This window comes from Impatiens glandulifera, chromosome 4 (genome assembly GCF_907164915.1).
Source record: "Impatiens glandulifera chromosome 4, dImpGla2.1, whole genome shotgun sequence".
In the NCBI taxonomy this organism is placed as follows: domain Eukaryota; kingdom Viridiplantae; phylum Streptophyta; class Magnoliopsida; order Ericales; family Balsaminaceae; genus Impatiens; species Impatiens glandulifera.
In genome coordinates this window covers 19,891,221-19,908,405 of record NC_061865.1, presented here as the reverse complement: position 1 = coordinate 19,908,405, position 17,185 = coordinate 19,891,221, and the positions used below count along the sequence as shown (strand labels likewise).

Genomic DNA, 17,185 nt, shown 5'->3' with positions numbered 1-17,185 from the left:
AGGCCAATTCATGGCGGGACGGGCCTACCCACCAAAACCCATCATTTGACAGGTCGACGACGGATCGGCCTACCATCCTAGTGGACTGAAAATCCCCAACCTAATCCAACTCAATGTGAGTTGCGGGTTAGGCGGGTCAGTCTGCAGGTTGTCTCACTACAAATAAAAATAAATAAAAAATATTAATAGTTATAAAAATAAGAAATCAAAACATGATCACGAACCCTTGAAGGCGAGAACGAAGAGAAGAAAGACAGAACAAATAAGTAGTCGACGGCCAATGGACGAAGTATTGAGTGAATGTTGCAGTCTAGAACCAATTTTGAATCCACGAACTCTTGAGCGAGAACGAAGAGAAGAAATACTGAACAAATAAGTAGTCGGCGGCCGATGATCGAAGTATATAGTATTGACTACTATAGTGCTACCTGGGAGAGAAAAAAAACTAGGGTTATGCGGCATATGTCTATAAGGCTATAAATTAGATTAGATTTTTTTGCCAACCCGCGGGTCAACTAAAGCCCGACCCGCCTAAGTCCGCGACCCACTTGTCGTTGTTGTATATTTAGAAGAATCTTAATCTGAAAACATATAATTCAAACCATTCGAAATTGGACAAAAGCGGGTGATCGTGTTGTGTGACTAAGCATTAAAAACGGGTTGCAACGAGTTCCACGAAATCAATGTTGTCCTTGTACAATAGTTGTTGCACTTATTTAGTCCTTCTAAAGTATTTAAAAATGTTCTTTACAACAATCCAATAATTGTCTCAGGTCATATAGCCACATAATTAAGATAATTTTATTGCATCAATAGTAATCCGCTACACAACACACATAATCACTTAATTTAGTTTTCTCTCTAATACAACATTGATGAAATGGAAGAAGTTCAATAAAAATAACATAATAAATTACCCTATTTAGTTAATTAATGAATTGGACATATCAATATCATCAAGAATGGCAATAAGAGATACAATGAAAGCATAATCAACATTAGGATAAACTGTCACCCTAAAGTTATCTTTCCCCAGCAACACACTCTTAACTGTCTCCTTCTTATGCATCTGCAATTTAAAATTTAAATTAACCAATATTTTCAAATAATCATAATAATTATGATCTTATTAACACTTACCTGAGCAAGAATGGCTTGGGAATGACCATTTCCATAATAAATAATACCAGACTTCTCTGAATAACTTCCTTCCAACCTGAAATCAGGGTATTGTTCACTATAATTATTTACCAAGAATATATCCATTTTTGTCTTCCATTGAAGCCATGAAGTTGTTTTAGCAGTAAAAAGAAGGTCTCTTTCATGATGACTGTCTCCTCTGAACACTTCCCATCTTCCATGGATGGTTCTAATCTTTTGTCGAAGGGTGACAATGGGTTTTCCCATTGGATCGCGAAGGATTCGATTGTCGTGAAGAGACCATTGAACCTGTAGTTTGAACATGAGATTCTGTTTTAGATCGGTTACACTGAAATTGCCTGTTGTTAAAGCTCGGGCCTTTCTTTCTATTATGAGGTCTACAGGGTACTCCGACACGCAGTATTGTGTTCCAATGACTGCGATTGGACTTGTTATTGCGGTGTAGCTTGGTGAAGGAGCTGGAACTGGATTAATCGGTTGTGCCATTGGAACTTGTTAAGTGAGAATAAATTGATAATTGATAATTGATAAGAGAGAAGGAAATAGGCAATGCTTGATTTGTGGCCTTGAACTGTTGCTCTTGAGAATTTATAGACTAGTAAAGTTTGGATTAATATTTCATAAAAGATTTACAAATATTATCTCTCTTTATTTATTTGTGAGTATAATATATTTCATATAAGATTTACAAATATTATCTCTCTTTATTTATTTGTGGGCTTGATCATGTGTTGTGTGGAAACACTAAGCTTTCGTTGTAGCGAGCAACACAATCTTTTGTGGCCATTGGATGAAGCATAGGCACTCATCCGATGGTTGTGTGGTCTACTGCAACCGTTTCTTTTATTTTTGCTTGTACTGGATCTCGACTATTTTCCAGCCTTGGAGCTTGTTTAAAATTGATTTTTCTTCACTCCTTTTAGATTTATTTTTAACTTACAAAATATACAAAATATTTAAATGAACATAAACATTTATTTTATCTATTTATTTTACTTTTTTTAAATATATTTTTGAGAGTTTGGAATGTAACCCTCGGTCTATGTCCCGTTCCATAGCTTATCATGTGTCAAGAGACACGTGGCAATATGGAGGGACTATCGCGAGAAAGCTCGAGGTTCGATGCGTTTCAATCTTGGTTTGCGTGTCATACATCTTATAAAATGAAATATTTAATTTTTAGAAAATTTTAAATATATATATATATATAAAAGTTGTCAATTTGTGAGTTTCTAATTTTTTACCTATTTGATTAATATATATTTATATTTGAAAAGTAATACAAATTAACTAACTTTGTAAATATTATTTAAAAATATATATATTTATTAAAAATATTTTTGTCCCTCATACTTAAATGCTAATAAATTATTGGATTAATAGTATCAATTATTAGAAATTTATTTATATGATTTGTTTTTTTATTTAGACTTATAAATTGTGTAAGACAATAAAGCATTTGATAATGATATTAACACATTATTGGAAATTAATTTTGATAGTATCGGTTTTATCGATAGAGACGGGGTGTGGCTATTGATGAAGGCTTATGAAAAATGGTTTGAAAGAAATCCTGTTAAGGATTTAATTCGTTTTCTATTCTGCGCAAACACTTGTAAGCACTTGAAATAGATTTAAGGCAGAATTGTTTACTTGGGTTTGAAGCTAAAGATGAAAGATGAGAAGATGACAGAAATGAAAGAACACAGCAGTTTGTTTATGGATGTTCGGAGAAACTCTCCTACGTCACCCCTACTTCCAACCACCGGAAGGATTCACTTCAATATGATTCGAATCAAATATAGTTTACACACACTTAGCTCACTATTGAACAGAACACACTCTGTTCAATATACAAGATGAAGAATATCACTCAGCTAAATGTGTTTTTGATTCTAGATCTCTCTTGATTCACACATAGTACAATCAGGAAAGTAGCTTCACAGTAAAGGCTTGATTTCTCTCTCTGGAATAGCAAGCAGGATTGTAGATTCACTCTTTGTAAAATTTGGCAGTTCGTAAGGCTTATTGTCCGTTGTCCTTGAGATTTGATAAAATAATGGGCAGAGATTAACGGTCGAATCTTTTAGAATGATATGTGGAACTCTTCCATTGGAAAGCCTCCATTGTACAGAGCAGGTTCTGAGCATAAGGATCGTGGTCGTACACCACTGGTAGTGCGCTGAATATTTCATCAGAGACATACCTGCAAAACAAGTAATATGAGGAAAATTCTCTTATGTGGCATTCGTTGGTTGGTTGCATATAGTTGTTTTACTAATCTTCACTAGGAAGTGTAGTAGGAGTTTGGTACAACTATAGCACGTGGGTAGGCGGGTGCTAGCTTCAAGCATACTACTTAAGCTTAGCATTAGACGTATTTCAGTTAGACGGATTGTGAAAACCAGTCTAATGAAATTAAACATCCCCGTCTAAGAGAAGAATCCATTAGACCGCCTAATCTAATGGGATTAGACTTACGTCTAATTACAATCACTTCAGACTTGTCTGAAGGAGTTAGACTCACGTCTAACTTTCACCAATTAGACTACACGTCTAATTGTTATAAACCATTAGACTGCACGTCTAACTCCACTGAGTTAGACTGCACGTCTAATTCGGTTCTACTTCAGACTAATTTGAAGGAGTTAGACTTACGTCTAACTTTCACAATCCAATAGACTGCACGTCTAACTCTGCTGAGTTAAATTGCACGTCTAATTCCAAATATATTAGATTGGACGTCTAACTCCGCTGAGTTAGACTGCATGTCTAATTCCGAATATATTAGACTACACGTCTAACTCTGATGAGTTAGACTGCACGTCTAACTCTGATGAGTTAGACTGCACGTCTAATTCCGAATATATTAGACTACACGTCTAACTCCACTGAGTTAGACTACACGTCTAATTCCGAAATCTATTAGACTGCACGTCTAACTCCACGAGTTAGACTGCACGTCTAACTCCACGAGTTAGACTGCACGTCTAACTCCACGAGTTAGACTGCACGTCTAATTTCGAGATCTATTAGACTGCACGTCTAACTCCACAAGTTAGACTACATGTCTAAATCCGAGATCTATTAGATCGCACGTCTAATTCCGGAATTCATTAGACTACACGTCTAACTCCGCTGAGTTAGACTGCACGTCTAATTCTTTGCATCTAATGCCAAAATTGGTCTAATGAGCCTCATTAGCGCCAAGTCTCATGAAATATTATTTCGATACACCTGCATCAAAACGCATAAATCATTTCATCATCAAAATCCCAATGGTTAAATTATTTCAACACTTAAAATAATTTGACCCAACAATTTCCCCTTTTTTGATGAAGAAATTAAAAACCTGCATATATATATATAAACCAAAATATGCATTCATCATATAAATAAACAAACCTTGTTCACTTACATCACGTTTCACAAATTTCCAAGACCAATATTCAAAACATCATCAAAGAAACATTGTTCAAAAAGACTTAAACAAAGTAAGAGAAAAGAAGTTATTGTTCTTCCCTTTTAACTCGAGTATCGGTTGGGCTCATGTCTTAATCGGATAGCATATTCAGAAACGGAGGAAGACTGCGACCACCACGACCGCTTCCACTTGATCTACCACCACGATCACCGCCACTGGCACGACCTCTTTGATCAGAGTCAGATTGCCTACCGCGACCACCACCACTGCTTCGGCCTCCACGATCACCACTACTTCGACCTCTGCCTCTCTTGGTTGGCCTAGGGTTTTCATCGTTGCTTGGAGCTTGTCTGGATCTAGTGTCGGTTGACACACCGTCACTTCTTCTATTTGACTCGCCTTGGGTGATTCGAGGTTTATCTCTTTCAGCATTAGCTTTTGCGTTCTCCTTTGCTTGAAACTTCCTTGCAATAGAGTCAGCAAATTCCTGTCGTTCACCATAATTTCTTCTTAAACAACCTTGAATTTCCACCATCTGATTCTTCACTAGACTGAATTCATCCAAACTCTCCCTATGACGGTCATCATTGATGTGCCTTTCAAGGTCCATCATTTCAGATTGACGGCTGAAGAGATTCTTTTCAAACTTGGAGAAGTTTAAATTTGAGACGTGAGTCTCATACGTGTTCTTCTTCAAAGTGTTATCCAATTTAGTAAGAACTTTGATAACTTCGGTAAAATTATTTCTTTCTTCTTCCTAGGTGTTCAAGGCCTTTATCATGCTCTTTTGAAGAGATGAGAGCACAAAAGTCATAGACTTTAAAAACTTGTTACCTTCAGCAGAGGATTCTTCATTTGATGAATTCTCTTGAGACTCTGCTGCCATACTCTGAATCGGTTCAAAATTTGTATGAATCTGCATAGATTGCTCCGGTTGATCTTTCTCAGCTACCTTAGCAGCTTCATTCTGCTCCTCTTCTAATATTTTCCTTTCAGCTCTCTGAAATCTTTCATAAAGATCACCAGAGTAATGGAGAGGATTGTTGACATTTTCATGAACACTTCCCACAATGGTGTTGGGGAATAGAAGGGGCCTTGCATAACTTGCGTATTGATCATGTTCCTCTTCAGATGGGGAACTTTCTTCTTCAACATCCTTATCTTTGGAGGGTTCCCCTCAGATCTGATAATCTCTGGCTGAGTAACTTCAGCCACCTTCTCTTGGACTTCCTCTATTCTTACAACATGGGATATCACAGCATTTTCTTCAATAGGAGCTTGAGCAGCCTCCTCAACAACTTCTTCTTTAATCACTTCTTCTTCATTTGTTTCAAGAGCTTGTTCAGGCTCTTGAACAATTACTTCTTCTTCATGAGGATTCTCTTGAATGGGTTGATCCAGAATACGTCTTTCTTCAGCAGAAAGATTCCCGAATTCAATCAGAAGAGCAACATCTAGCTCATCGGCATCATCATCAGCATCAAGGATATCCATCGGTTCATCATCATCAAAAGGTTTTGCACCAGAGCAATTAGCGCCATGAACGTATCGGGTAGCAACCGAGACATAGCTATCCATGATATCATCTAGTCTTTTCAACACTTTTACTTCAATTTCAGAACCTTTCTCAATAGGGTTGAAATTAGCCTTTCTGGCTTCAAGAATTGGGAATAAAGCTCTTCCACATAAGCGTGCTTCAATAAGATCTTTTCTCTTCAGAGCCTCAGCCACCTCTGAAGTTTTAGCCCACTTGAGAACTTTATTCTCATTGGCTACACGCTTCTTCCACTCTCGGGTTATTGCAGAATTTGACAGGGTTTCATTGTACTTGGAAGACAATCTTTCTAGGGACCATGATTCAAAAATTTCCAACTTTTCAGCCACAATGGCTTTAACTTGATCTAACACGAGGTCAACAATGCATGTTGCCTCCAATACTTCTTCGGGAACTAGAGTTGCAATATCTTTACTTTTCCAACAACCTCGACGGGTTTTGGAGTAGGTTTGGGTTCACTGAAAACAATTCCACATGTCTGTCTTGCGGAACGTATCAATTCGTATGCCGATTGGGGTTTCTTGCACAGCTCGGGAGGGAGTTCTACATGAGTAACCTTCCCGGCTACTAAAGTGTCTTTTTTAGCAGATTCACCAGCAACAAGGGTAAGAACAGCACCTTGTTCTGGTTGAGCACTTTCTGTAGCACCTACGGCTACTTGATCGAGTTGAACAACAGGAGACTCAATCATGTTAGCATTTTCATCATTTGGACCAGCTGACTCAACAGTGGGCCCTTCAGCAGATTCTCTTACTGGAGAAAAAACAGATTCATCTTGTTCCACTACAGGAACATTAAACTTAGGCACAGCGGCCAAAGATTTAGAGGAGGTTACCTTCAATGATTTAGACGCGCGGGGCGCCTTCATCTTCTTTTCCTTTGAGACACTGGATCTCGAAGGCTTTCTCAGGATGGTTGTCGGAGAAGACAGAGAGGACATGGGAGTTGCAGCAAGTACGCCTGGACCTTTCCTTAACCTTGAATCGACTAATTCGGAGTCCTTCTTGGTGGAGATTTTCAAACTAGAGGAACTGGCCTCCTATTCATTCACTATCTTTAATCTCTTTGCCCCTGTTGACATAACAGAAGCAGACGGTTGTTTTGATCGAGTAGAAGGCTTACAACCTGTTTGATAACTAGATGCACCAGATGCAGATTCTATATTGTTCTTCATCCTTACCAGGGTACTAGCGACTGTAAGGGCAGAGAATACCCTTGGAGAGTTGATCTGCTTAGGTTCACCCATAGGAACCCCCAAATGCTCCATCAATCGACTCAGTTGGGCCGCATACGTTATGCTTTCCTTGTTTTCCTGACAAATCAAAAGCAAAGGTTCTGGAAAAGGGTAGATACCCAGTTTACCTGGATTCCTTTTGAGATGGCGCACATATAGTCGAAACGGTCTTGACTATAGAGTTGGAAGGATCCAGATTTCCCTTGGAGCGCTTTTGCTACCACGTCGTTCAGTAGAATGAAATGAGGTTTAAGGACCTTCTTGTTTCCATTTACATGGATCATCGAACCATCGACAGAAAAGGTCTTATTCATCTCTTGCATGACTTCTGATGAAAGAATCAAGTCGAACGTGTGCCCCTCCGTTGGAAGTTCAAAGAACTTCGCATATACAGTTTCATCGAAAGAAAATTCCATGTCGTTGACGGTTACTACGATGGATTCACCCACCATAGTTGCAGATTTGAAGAACTCGCGAACTTCTTTCTCATAGAATATCAAAGGATCACTGAGATACTTCCTCAACCCATAATATTCTAGGGTTCTGAACATATCCACCACTTCTGACTGATCGAAAGTGTAGACTGATGGAAAGTCCACCTGCAATGTACAATGACCTAGAGTGATTTTCTTGTTCACCATTTTGAAGGAATATGAACAGACACAAGATTTCAGAGAGTTTTAGAGAGAGAAATGCAAAGAAAACTAGGGTTCTTAGGGATTTTGAGAGATGAAAAGCTTTCAAATTCATGCAAGGATATCCTTATATAGACAGAGAAAATATATGCAGAATAACCGTCACTTTTCTTAAGGGTATGGCCCATCAATAAATATTAGATGTCCTTTTTCAAGGAGTCATCATTAAAAATGAGGGTATATCAGCCATTGTCTCTAAACTTGAAAGATATGTGTCTTCATGTTGATAAGAGATGACTGTTTAATGTTTTGAGCGGGAAAAATGAATAGCTCTCAACGTGGGACAGCTGTCCTTGATCAGTCTAATCGACACGTAGTTAGATGTTTTTCTTACTGTATAAATCCATATATCTAAATGTCAATTAGACGGATGGGTCTATTAGACGCATACGTCTAATTTCGTGTTGTATAAAAATACGTCTAATGTCTATTATACGTGTAAGTCTAATTCCGCATGAACACCACATGTTAGACGTGTGTTTGATTAGACGTGAGCATTCTCTTGCTCATGATGTAAAAACGTCTAACGTCTATTAGACGTATCCGTCTAATCGTGTAGGTTTAAAATCTCAACATATAGACTTATATGTATAGATTTTGAGCAAAAATACGTCTAAGTACAAGCTATTTCTTTTGGACACTCTTGTCTAATAGACCGACTAAGAATATTCGTCTAGAGAGTATCCTTACTTTCAAAGTAATTTTCCCTCTCATTTTGTATATGGACAGAAAAGCATAAGAGACAGTTTTTGTGGTCCAAAGACCAAAAACATTTTTAACAAATAAAAGCATTTAATCTACTAGAATGGAAAAATCCATTGTTGATCTTCCAAGCTGTGTACTCAAAAGAGTATTCTTCTTGCTTCCTACCTGCAATCCTCCTGCATAACCTACAAAAGAAACTATTTACACATTTTTGTACCCATATTCAATTGGGTCCTCGATCAATTAGTCTCTTAGGAATCCATATTTGAGTTATTCTGATGGATTTCCCATTTTGTGTTGTGATTAATGCATAAGATTTTGACTTAGCAGATGACTTTCTTCTAGCCACTGATCCATTAACTTTTAAAGAAGATTTTATTTTAAAACTCCTTGACTTAGAGTCAGGTTTTAAATTGCCAGACTTATTAGTTGCTTCTAGATTATTCTTAAGCCAGCCAACAGTCGGCGGAACATAAATTATTTCATTTTTGAAAGCAACTTCTTCATGAATAGGATCAGATTCAATGTCAGTCATACTCCCTTTGACAAAACTTATTGGCTTAAGCTTGTCAGATGAGTTGGACTTTTTTCATGACAGGTTAGGGTCATTGCTATCAAATCCCAATCCGAATCTAGATCCAGCAGGTTTCAACATACTAATCTGATGTTTGATAGCGTCTCCAGACCTTGTCCATGCACATACAACATAGTTTAATCTCTTGTTTTCAGATAAAAGTGTTTGAATTTGTTCTTTGAGTACCTCATTCTCAGATGAGATCTCTTCAATCTTCTTTTCGAAAACATTTGACTCTTCAGTTTGAAACAGATTTGGTTTGTTTACTTCTGGTGAAGATTTAATTTCATTTAGAGATTCTACTAGCTTTCTGTACTCGATGACCATGTCATCTAGTGCACTACCAGTTGTTCCCTTGAAAACCTTTCGGAAGAGAAGTCAAATACCTCAGTCTCCTGAGTCCTTTCTTCATCTTCTCTTGCCATGAAGCAGGCCACCTCTTCTTCATCACTTTCATTAGATGAGAAGTATGAATCGCGGTTGCTTCGTTTGTTCTTCCCGTCACCTGCCATAAGAGCCTTCAGCTCTTTTCCATCATCCTTGGCATCTTCACATTTCGGCTTCCAGCATTCCGATGCATAATGACCATTAATACCATAGTTAAAACAAGTAACATTAGCTTTAGATTTTTTATTGTCATTAGAATTTGAATAGTTTGAGTTAGAGTTGCTCTTCTTCATGAAGTCGTCAAACTTCTTCACAAAGAGAGACATGGCATCGCTACTCAGCTGATGAGCTTCCATCTTCACATTCAGAGCGGTTGGTGGCTCTTCGGCAGTCACCAGCGCCTTGGCAATGATAAAGGATGTGGGTTGATCTTCTTCCATCCTACAGTTCAGCTCGATCTCATAGGCCTTGAGATCAGCAAAAGATCAAAGAGAGAGATCTTGCTAAGATCTTTGGATTCTCTCATCGCCATTGTCTTTATGTCCCATTCCCTTGGAAGAGCACGCATAACCTTGATAGCAAGCTCTCTGTTGCTATAGGTCTTGCCTAGGATGGATAGGGAGGAGACAATCTTGCTAAATCTGGTGTCGAAGTCGTTCATTATTTCACCAGGACGCATCTTGAAACTATCAAACTGCTGAGTGGCAACCATGATCTTGTTTTCCTTGGTTTGCTCATTGCCCTCACACAGTTGGGTGAGTCTGTCCCAGACCTCTTTGACAGTATCGCATTTGATAATGTAGTTGAACATGCTGTCATCGAGTGATCTGTACAGAACATCAAGAGTCATGTTGTTGAGGTTGTTCTACTTCTTTTCATCAGCGGTCCAGTCAGCCTTCTCCTTATCAATCTTGATGGGACCTTCTATCACAACACTCCACATGTCGTCATGAAGAGAAGAAAGGTGAGCACGAACTCTTTTCTTCCATACAATGTAGTTTTCTCGAGAGAAAGTTGGAATGGCTGTAGCACTGGCATCTTTGGTTATAGTCGACATTTTTCAGGAAAAGCTTTAGAATAGAAATAGGGCTCTGATACCAATTGATAGGATCGGCTTTATCGATAGATACGGGGGTCTGACTATTGATGAAGGCTTATGAAAAACGGTTCGAAAGAAATTCTGTTAAGGATTTAATTCGCTTTCTATTCTACGCAAACACTTGTAAACACTTGAAACATATTCAAGGCGGAATTGTTTATTTGGGTTTGAAGCTCAAGATGAAAGATGAAAAGATGACAGAAATGAAAGAACACAGTAGTTTGTTTATGGATGTTCGGAGAAACTCTCATACGTCACCCCTTCTTCCAACCACTGGAAGGATTCACTATAATATGATTCGAATCAAATACAGTTTACACACACTTAGCTCACTATTGAACAAAACACACTCTGTTCAATATACAAGATGAAGAATATCACTCAGCTAAAGGTGTTTTGGATTCTAGCTCTCTCTTGATTCACACACAGTACAATCAGGAAAGTAGCTTCACAATAAAAGCTTGATTTCTCTCTCTGGAATAGCAAGTAGGATTGTAGATTCACTCTTTGTATAATCTGGCAGTTCGTAAGGATTATTGTTCGTTGTCCTTGAGATTTGATAAAATACTGGCTAGAGGCTAACGGTCGAATCTTTTAGAATGATATGTGTCATCCTTCCATTGGAAAGCCTCCTTTGTACACAGAAGGTTTTGAGCACAAGGATCTTGGCTGTACACCACTGGTAGTGCGCCGAATATTCCATCAGAGATGTACCTACAAAACAAGTAATATGAGGAAAATTCTCTTATGTGGCATTCGTTGGTTGGTTGCATATAGTTGTTGTACTGATCTTCACTAGAAAGTGGAGCAGGAGTAAGGTACAGCTATAACACGTGGGTAGGCGGGTGCTAGCTTCAAGAATACTACTTAAGCTTAGCATTAGACGTATTTCAGTTAGACGGATTATGAAAACCAGTCTAATAAAATTAAACATCCCCGTCTAAGAGTAGAATCCATTAGACCGCCTGGTCTAATGGAATTAGACTTATGTAATTACAATCACTTTAGACTTGTCTGAAGGATTTAGAATTACGTCTAACTTTCACCAATTAGACTACACGTCTAATTGTTACAAACCATTAGACTACACGTCTAACTCCACTGAGTTAGACTGCACGTCTAATTCTGGTTCTACTTCAGACTAATTTGAAGGAGTTAGACTTACGTCTAACTTTCACTAATTAGATTACACGTCTAATCATTCACTAACCATTAGACTGCACGTCTAATTCCATTAAGTTAGACTGCACGTCTAATTTCGGTTTTACCTCAGACTTGTCTGAAGGAGTTAGACTTACGTCTAACTTTCACAATCCAATAGACTGCATGTCTAACTCTGCTGAGTTAAATTGCACGTCTAATTCCAAATATATTAGACTGCACGTCTAACTCCGCTGAGTTAGACTACACATCTAATTCCGAATATATTAGACTGCACGTTTAACTCTGCTGAGTTAGATTGCACGTCTAATTCCGAATATATTAGACTGCACGTCTAAGTCCACTGAGTTAGACTGCACGTCTAATTCCGAAATCTATTAGACTGCACGTCTAATTCTGAGATCTATTAGATTGCACATCTAACTCCACGAGTTAGACTGCATGTCTAATTTCGAGATCTATTAGACCGCACGTCTAATTCCGGAATTCATTAGACTGCACGTCTAACTCCGCTGAGATAGACTGCACGTCTAATTATTTGCATCTAATGCCAAAATTGGTCTAATGAGCCTCATTAGAGCCAAGTCTCATTAAATATGATTTCGATACACCTCCATCAAAACACATAAATCATTTCATCATCAAAATCTCAATAGTTAAATTATTTCAACACTTAGTCAAAATAATTTGACCCAACAAAGTTTTACATTATATTTTATACAAGTTAAAAAAAAAATTAGTTTCAGTTATCGTTCAATACTTAAATTTTTTTTATGAAAAAATAATTTATTATCTCATTAAAATAATTTAATAATTTTTATTTATATTTTCAGAATAATTTTGTAGTATCCAGAAATCCTTTATTCCTGAAAAACTCGAGTTTCGAGAAATTTTAACAAAAATCTTTTATTAAAATATTATTGTAAAATATTTATATAAAAATTTATTTTGATATTTAAAATTAATTATAACAATAATTAAATTTTTAGCGAATTTAAATAATTTTTTAGATTTAAAATAATCAAATTATAATTTGATTATAGGAAATGTTTATTTTAAATTAATTAAAAATAATTAATTAAAAAGATTATTTATTTGATTAAAGAGTCGTCAATATATTTTCAATTTAAAATCAATAAAACATTGATAATTTTATCATAGATTCTTTTAGGGTTCGATTTTTGGTGACGGGAAATTACATTCGTGCTATGTTCTCTATGTCGTTAAAGAACGATATCTACTTCATAAAATCTTGGTCATCTCTTTGACAATTTGGTTTTATTACGTTTTGTTTAACCAATTATTTTTCAAGTTATAGACATACATATATTTTCTTACATTTAAAATTATAAAAAAAATATTTAAATGTTGGTACCTGCTATTGATGTCGAGAATTATTGAGGAAACACTTAAAAAATATCAGTTTAAGGCATTATAAATTGAAAATAAATTCAAATAGGCTTTTTTAAAAATATTTTTTTTTTGAAAATATTCTAAAAATATTTTTAAACTGTTTTATATTTTTTTGGATTTGTTTATGACTTATATTTGTTAAAAACAATTAGAAATTAAAACCCCAAACAAATAGACCCTTAAGCAAGTCTAGGTCGCAAATCGGATCGGACACATGAGTTTCGTGGGATTTTGCCTAGGTCAACGAGTTTGGGCGCATGGTTAACGTGAGCATTGGTCGTACGCACTGATTCTCGGTCTAAAACCATGTCTAGTTGGTTTTCTCGATCAAAAACTAGGTCAGGCTAAAATCTCAGTCGGATGCTATGATTCCTCGGTCAGATGCAAGTGATGTCTTAGTTTTCTTAGTTGAAAATCAAACTTAGGCAAAATCCTCGGTCAGACATCAAGAACACCAATAGCAAAATTTGGGATTTTGATTGAAGCTTCCATCATTTGCTCTGAAGACATGGGAAGCTTCATCTAATCCCAATGATTCTTTTAACATCATCATGATGTATAATCGATCGGGAAGACGTTCAATTTAATCCAAACAAATTTTGGGGGAAAATGGGATTTTGGGTTTAAGATTCAATTGGGTATAAAGAGCTTACCTATAGCTTCCTTATACATAGTATTATCGAATAAACCAAAACATCAACACTGGCTATCCGTTTTGACTAATTAAAAAACTGGATTTTTCCAAATTTTTGAAATTTTTAGTATTTAAACAAACATGCTTAAAACTTATTAGAATTGATCCAAAACTACTCTATATCATTTAGAAGATGTTAAGAAGCTTTTCAAACCGTAATTCTTGAGTTAGAGCTCAAGAACAAAAATCCGATTTTGAAAATTTTCAAAATCAAATTTATGTCTTTTTTATTTAGTTTTATTCGTTCAAATTGAATTCAGCGGAAATCTTTGAAATAATCTTAGGATCAAATTCAAATCAAGAAAACATACAATCAAGTTGCATTCAAATCTAAGTTGAGCAGTCTCATTAGGTCAGATTTTGATTTCGACTATTTTTTTATTTTCGAATCTCATTTGGTTTTTTAAATTGTCTACAGCTTTCTGATTCGTTGAGCAGTCTAAGTTCTTTATTGAATCTTTTGATATATTTTTTGGATGATTATTGGTATTTTTCTGCCTTGGATTCTTCCTTTATGTCTCTCAATATGGATCGTGTGGAGGCATCTGGTATTACGATTATGTTGTTAGGAGACAACTATGATTAGTGGTCTGAATCTATAAAGAGGTTGTTAATTGGTAAGAAGTTGTGGCGATATGTCACTGGGTAATTTCACAGTACTAATAAAACATGTTGAATCTTCCTCTACTATGTCGATTACAAAAGAAATTGACGATTATTGTGTAGTTATTTATGACTGTGATAGTAAGAATCGTACTATTCTTACTTTGATTCGAAACATGTCATCTAGGAATATCCAGATCCAGCTTCGGTAAATGGATACCAGCAAGATGACCTGGGATTATCTAAAAGATCGATTATAGGCTACTAGAGGAATGCACCACTATCAGTTGTTGAGTTCATTACATGCACTAAAACATGACCTAGGACAATCCATAGACGATTTATTCTTTATTATTCAGTCACTCTGGGATCGCATTGACAAGGCCAGCAATAATGAGAAATACTTTGAGGTCATTCAGCTACTGATGAAACATGGACCTGAGTACGAGTATGTTCGTGGATCATTTATCTATCATCATCCATTTCCTTCATTAGACATAGTTACGAAGAAGATCTCTTTTGAGGCTACTCGTCTTGCCATGCTTTGATCTCATACTACTAATTTTGTTATAGTTGTTTCATCTTCTTTGCTCGTGTTTCCTCGTAAGAATGCTCGGAAAGATGTTCAATTAGTTAAGTCTGCTAGATGTGTCGTCGTTGCCCGAATGTTGATCATTTTTACACTCATTACCCCAACATTGAGTGTCGTTATTGCCACCGAAAGGGTCATGTCATTCAGAAATGCCCAGAACTGGGCCATACATCTTCTTCAGCTGACTCTTCCTCCTCCATAGTCGCTGCCACAAATAATTTACAGTCGCCTCATTCTACTACTCCCACCCTTATGGATATTCATAAATTGCTCACTCATGTTTTATTTGTCAATTCTTCATTACCCACCACATTAGGTAATCAACAATGGTTCATAGACTCTTCTTGTTGTAACCATATGACCTCTAACATTAATATGTTGCATTCCCTAAAACCTTTCACCACCTCACCTCCCATTCACACTGCAAATGATGAAACTATGCACATCACACATACTAGTCATGTCACTTTACCATTTCTCCAAGATATCTACTACATTCCCCGTTTAGCATTAAACATTGTTTCTGTTGGTCAGTTGATTGAACCGGGACTTACTATTACTTTTACGTCTTTTGGTGTACAAGTTCAAGATTCACAGATGGGTCGGATTCTTGGGACGGGGTACAAGACGGGTCTCTTATTTGAGTTTTGTTCCCTTCAGCCTTTTCCTTCCATTTCTATTGTCATTTCTCCTTTCTCCATTTATCAGTGCATGCTTCATCAAATAAACATATGTCTCTTACTACCAAAGGTTTTTTGGGTCATATTCAATTTGATTCATTTGATTGTGCAACCAGCACTTTCTTTCTTGAATAATCATTCTATTACTGATAAACCCTTTTCGCTAGTTCACTAAGATATTTGGGGGTCCTCCCCTGTTGGTACATTTCATGGTTATCGATATTTTGTGATATTTGTTGATAATTATTCACGGTTCACTTGGATTTATTTTTTGAAGGTTCTAAACTTGCCTATACTTATTCCATTTTTGCGAAAATTATTCAAACACAATTCTCATCACTATTAAAACACTTCGTACTGACAATGCTCTAGAATAAAATGATTTTACTTTTCTCGATTTTCTTTCCGCCCAGGGTACTGTTATTTAGCTTTAATATCCTTACACTTCACAACAAAATAGTAGGGTTGAACGTAAACATAGACACATTCTAGATATTATTCATGTCATGCTTCTTTTTGCTTCATGTCCAGATCGGTTTTAGGGTGAAGTTTCATTTACTGCTGAATGTCATCTTATGTACTTCAGGATTCCCTCCTTACCAAAATCTCTTTGGTCATCCACCAGATTACTCCATTCTTTGACCATTTAGTTGTGTCAGTTTTGTCCATCTTCCACTACATGAACGAAACAATTTGGAGCCTCGGAATCATCTATGTTGTTTTTTGAGATATAAGGTAGAACATAAGGACTATCGTTGTTGGGATCCTATGTCAAATCGGATTCGTGTTTCTTGTCATGTCACCTTTTGGGAACAGAATATATTCTCTTCTGAGTCCAAGTTTACCACTCATTTTTAGACGGATTCCCCATTTTTTATTTTAGATCCATCTCCTCTCCTTCTTTTATAGGTCCTAAACTTACACAAATTTATTTTACATTGTCACTTCTCTCCCGTCATCCCTAGTTGACCCACTTGTGTCTCCTGAACAAGTACTTGATCAAGTCCCTCAGGTCCCTACTGCCACTAGTCGACATTCTACCCATGTACGTTGTCTTTCTCCTCATCTCTAAGATTACCATTGTTTCTTTGTCATTCTAGTTAACCATGAGCATAAGACCTTTCATGAGGCTATGTCTAAGGAATTGCAGGCTCTTGAGAAGACTATGATTTGAGATATCGTTGATCTATCACATGGCAAGAAATCTA

The 17,185-nt window shown here is 36.6% G+C and overlaps 1 protein-coding gene across 1 annotated transcript; it reads right to left on the bottom strand.

Moving 5' to 3' along the window:
* Positions 1 to 858: 858 nt before the first annotated feature.
* LOC124937053 (protein LURP-one-related 15-like) lies at positions 859 to 1,710 on the bottom strand. The gene is made up of 2 exons (XM_047477564.1): positions 1,141 to 1,710; positions 859 to 1,069 (listed from the first exon to the last, which is right to left on the bottom strand). Exons 1-2 carry the CDS (start codon positions 1,645 to 1,647, stop codon positions 923 to 925), a joined length of 654 nt encoding a protein of 217 aa, XP_047333520.1. The 5' UTR covers positions 1,648 to 1,710; the 3' UTR covers positions 859 to 922.
* Between the last annotated feature and the right edge of the window lie 15,475 nt (positions 1,711 to 17,185).

Excerpts from the sequence above, each read along its gene's own strand:
- LOC124937053 (XM_047477564.1), bottom strand. The coding sequence starts at position 1,647 with ATGGCACAACCGATTAATCCAGTTCCAGCTCCTTCACCAAGCTACACC. Across the intron at positions 1,070-1,140 it reads CCCAAGCCATTCTTGCTCAG|ATGCATAAGAAGGAGACAGT; the intron begins GTAAGTGTTAAT and ends TTTAAATTGCAG.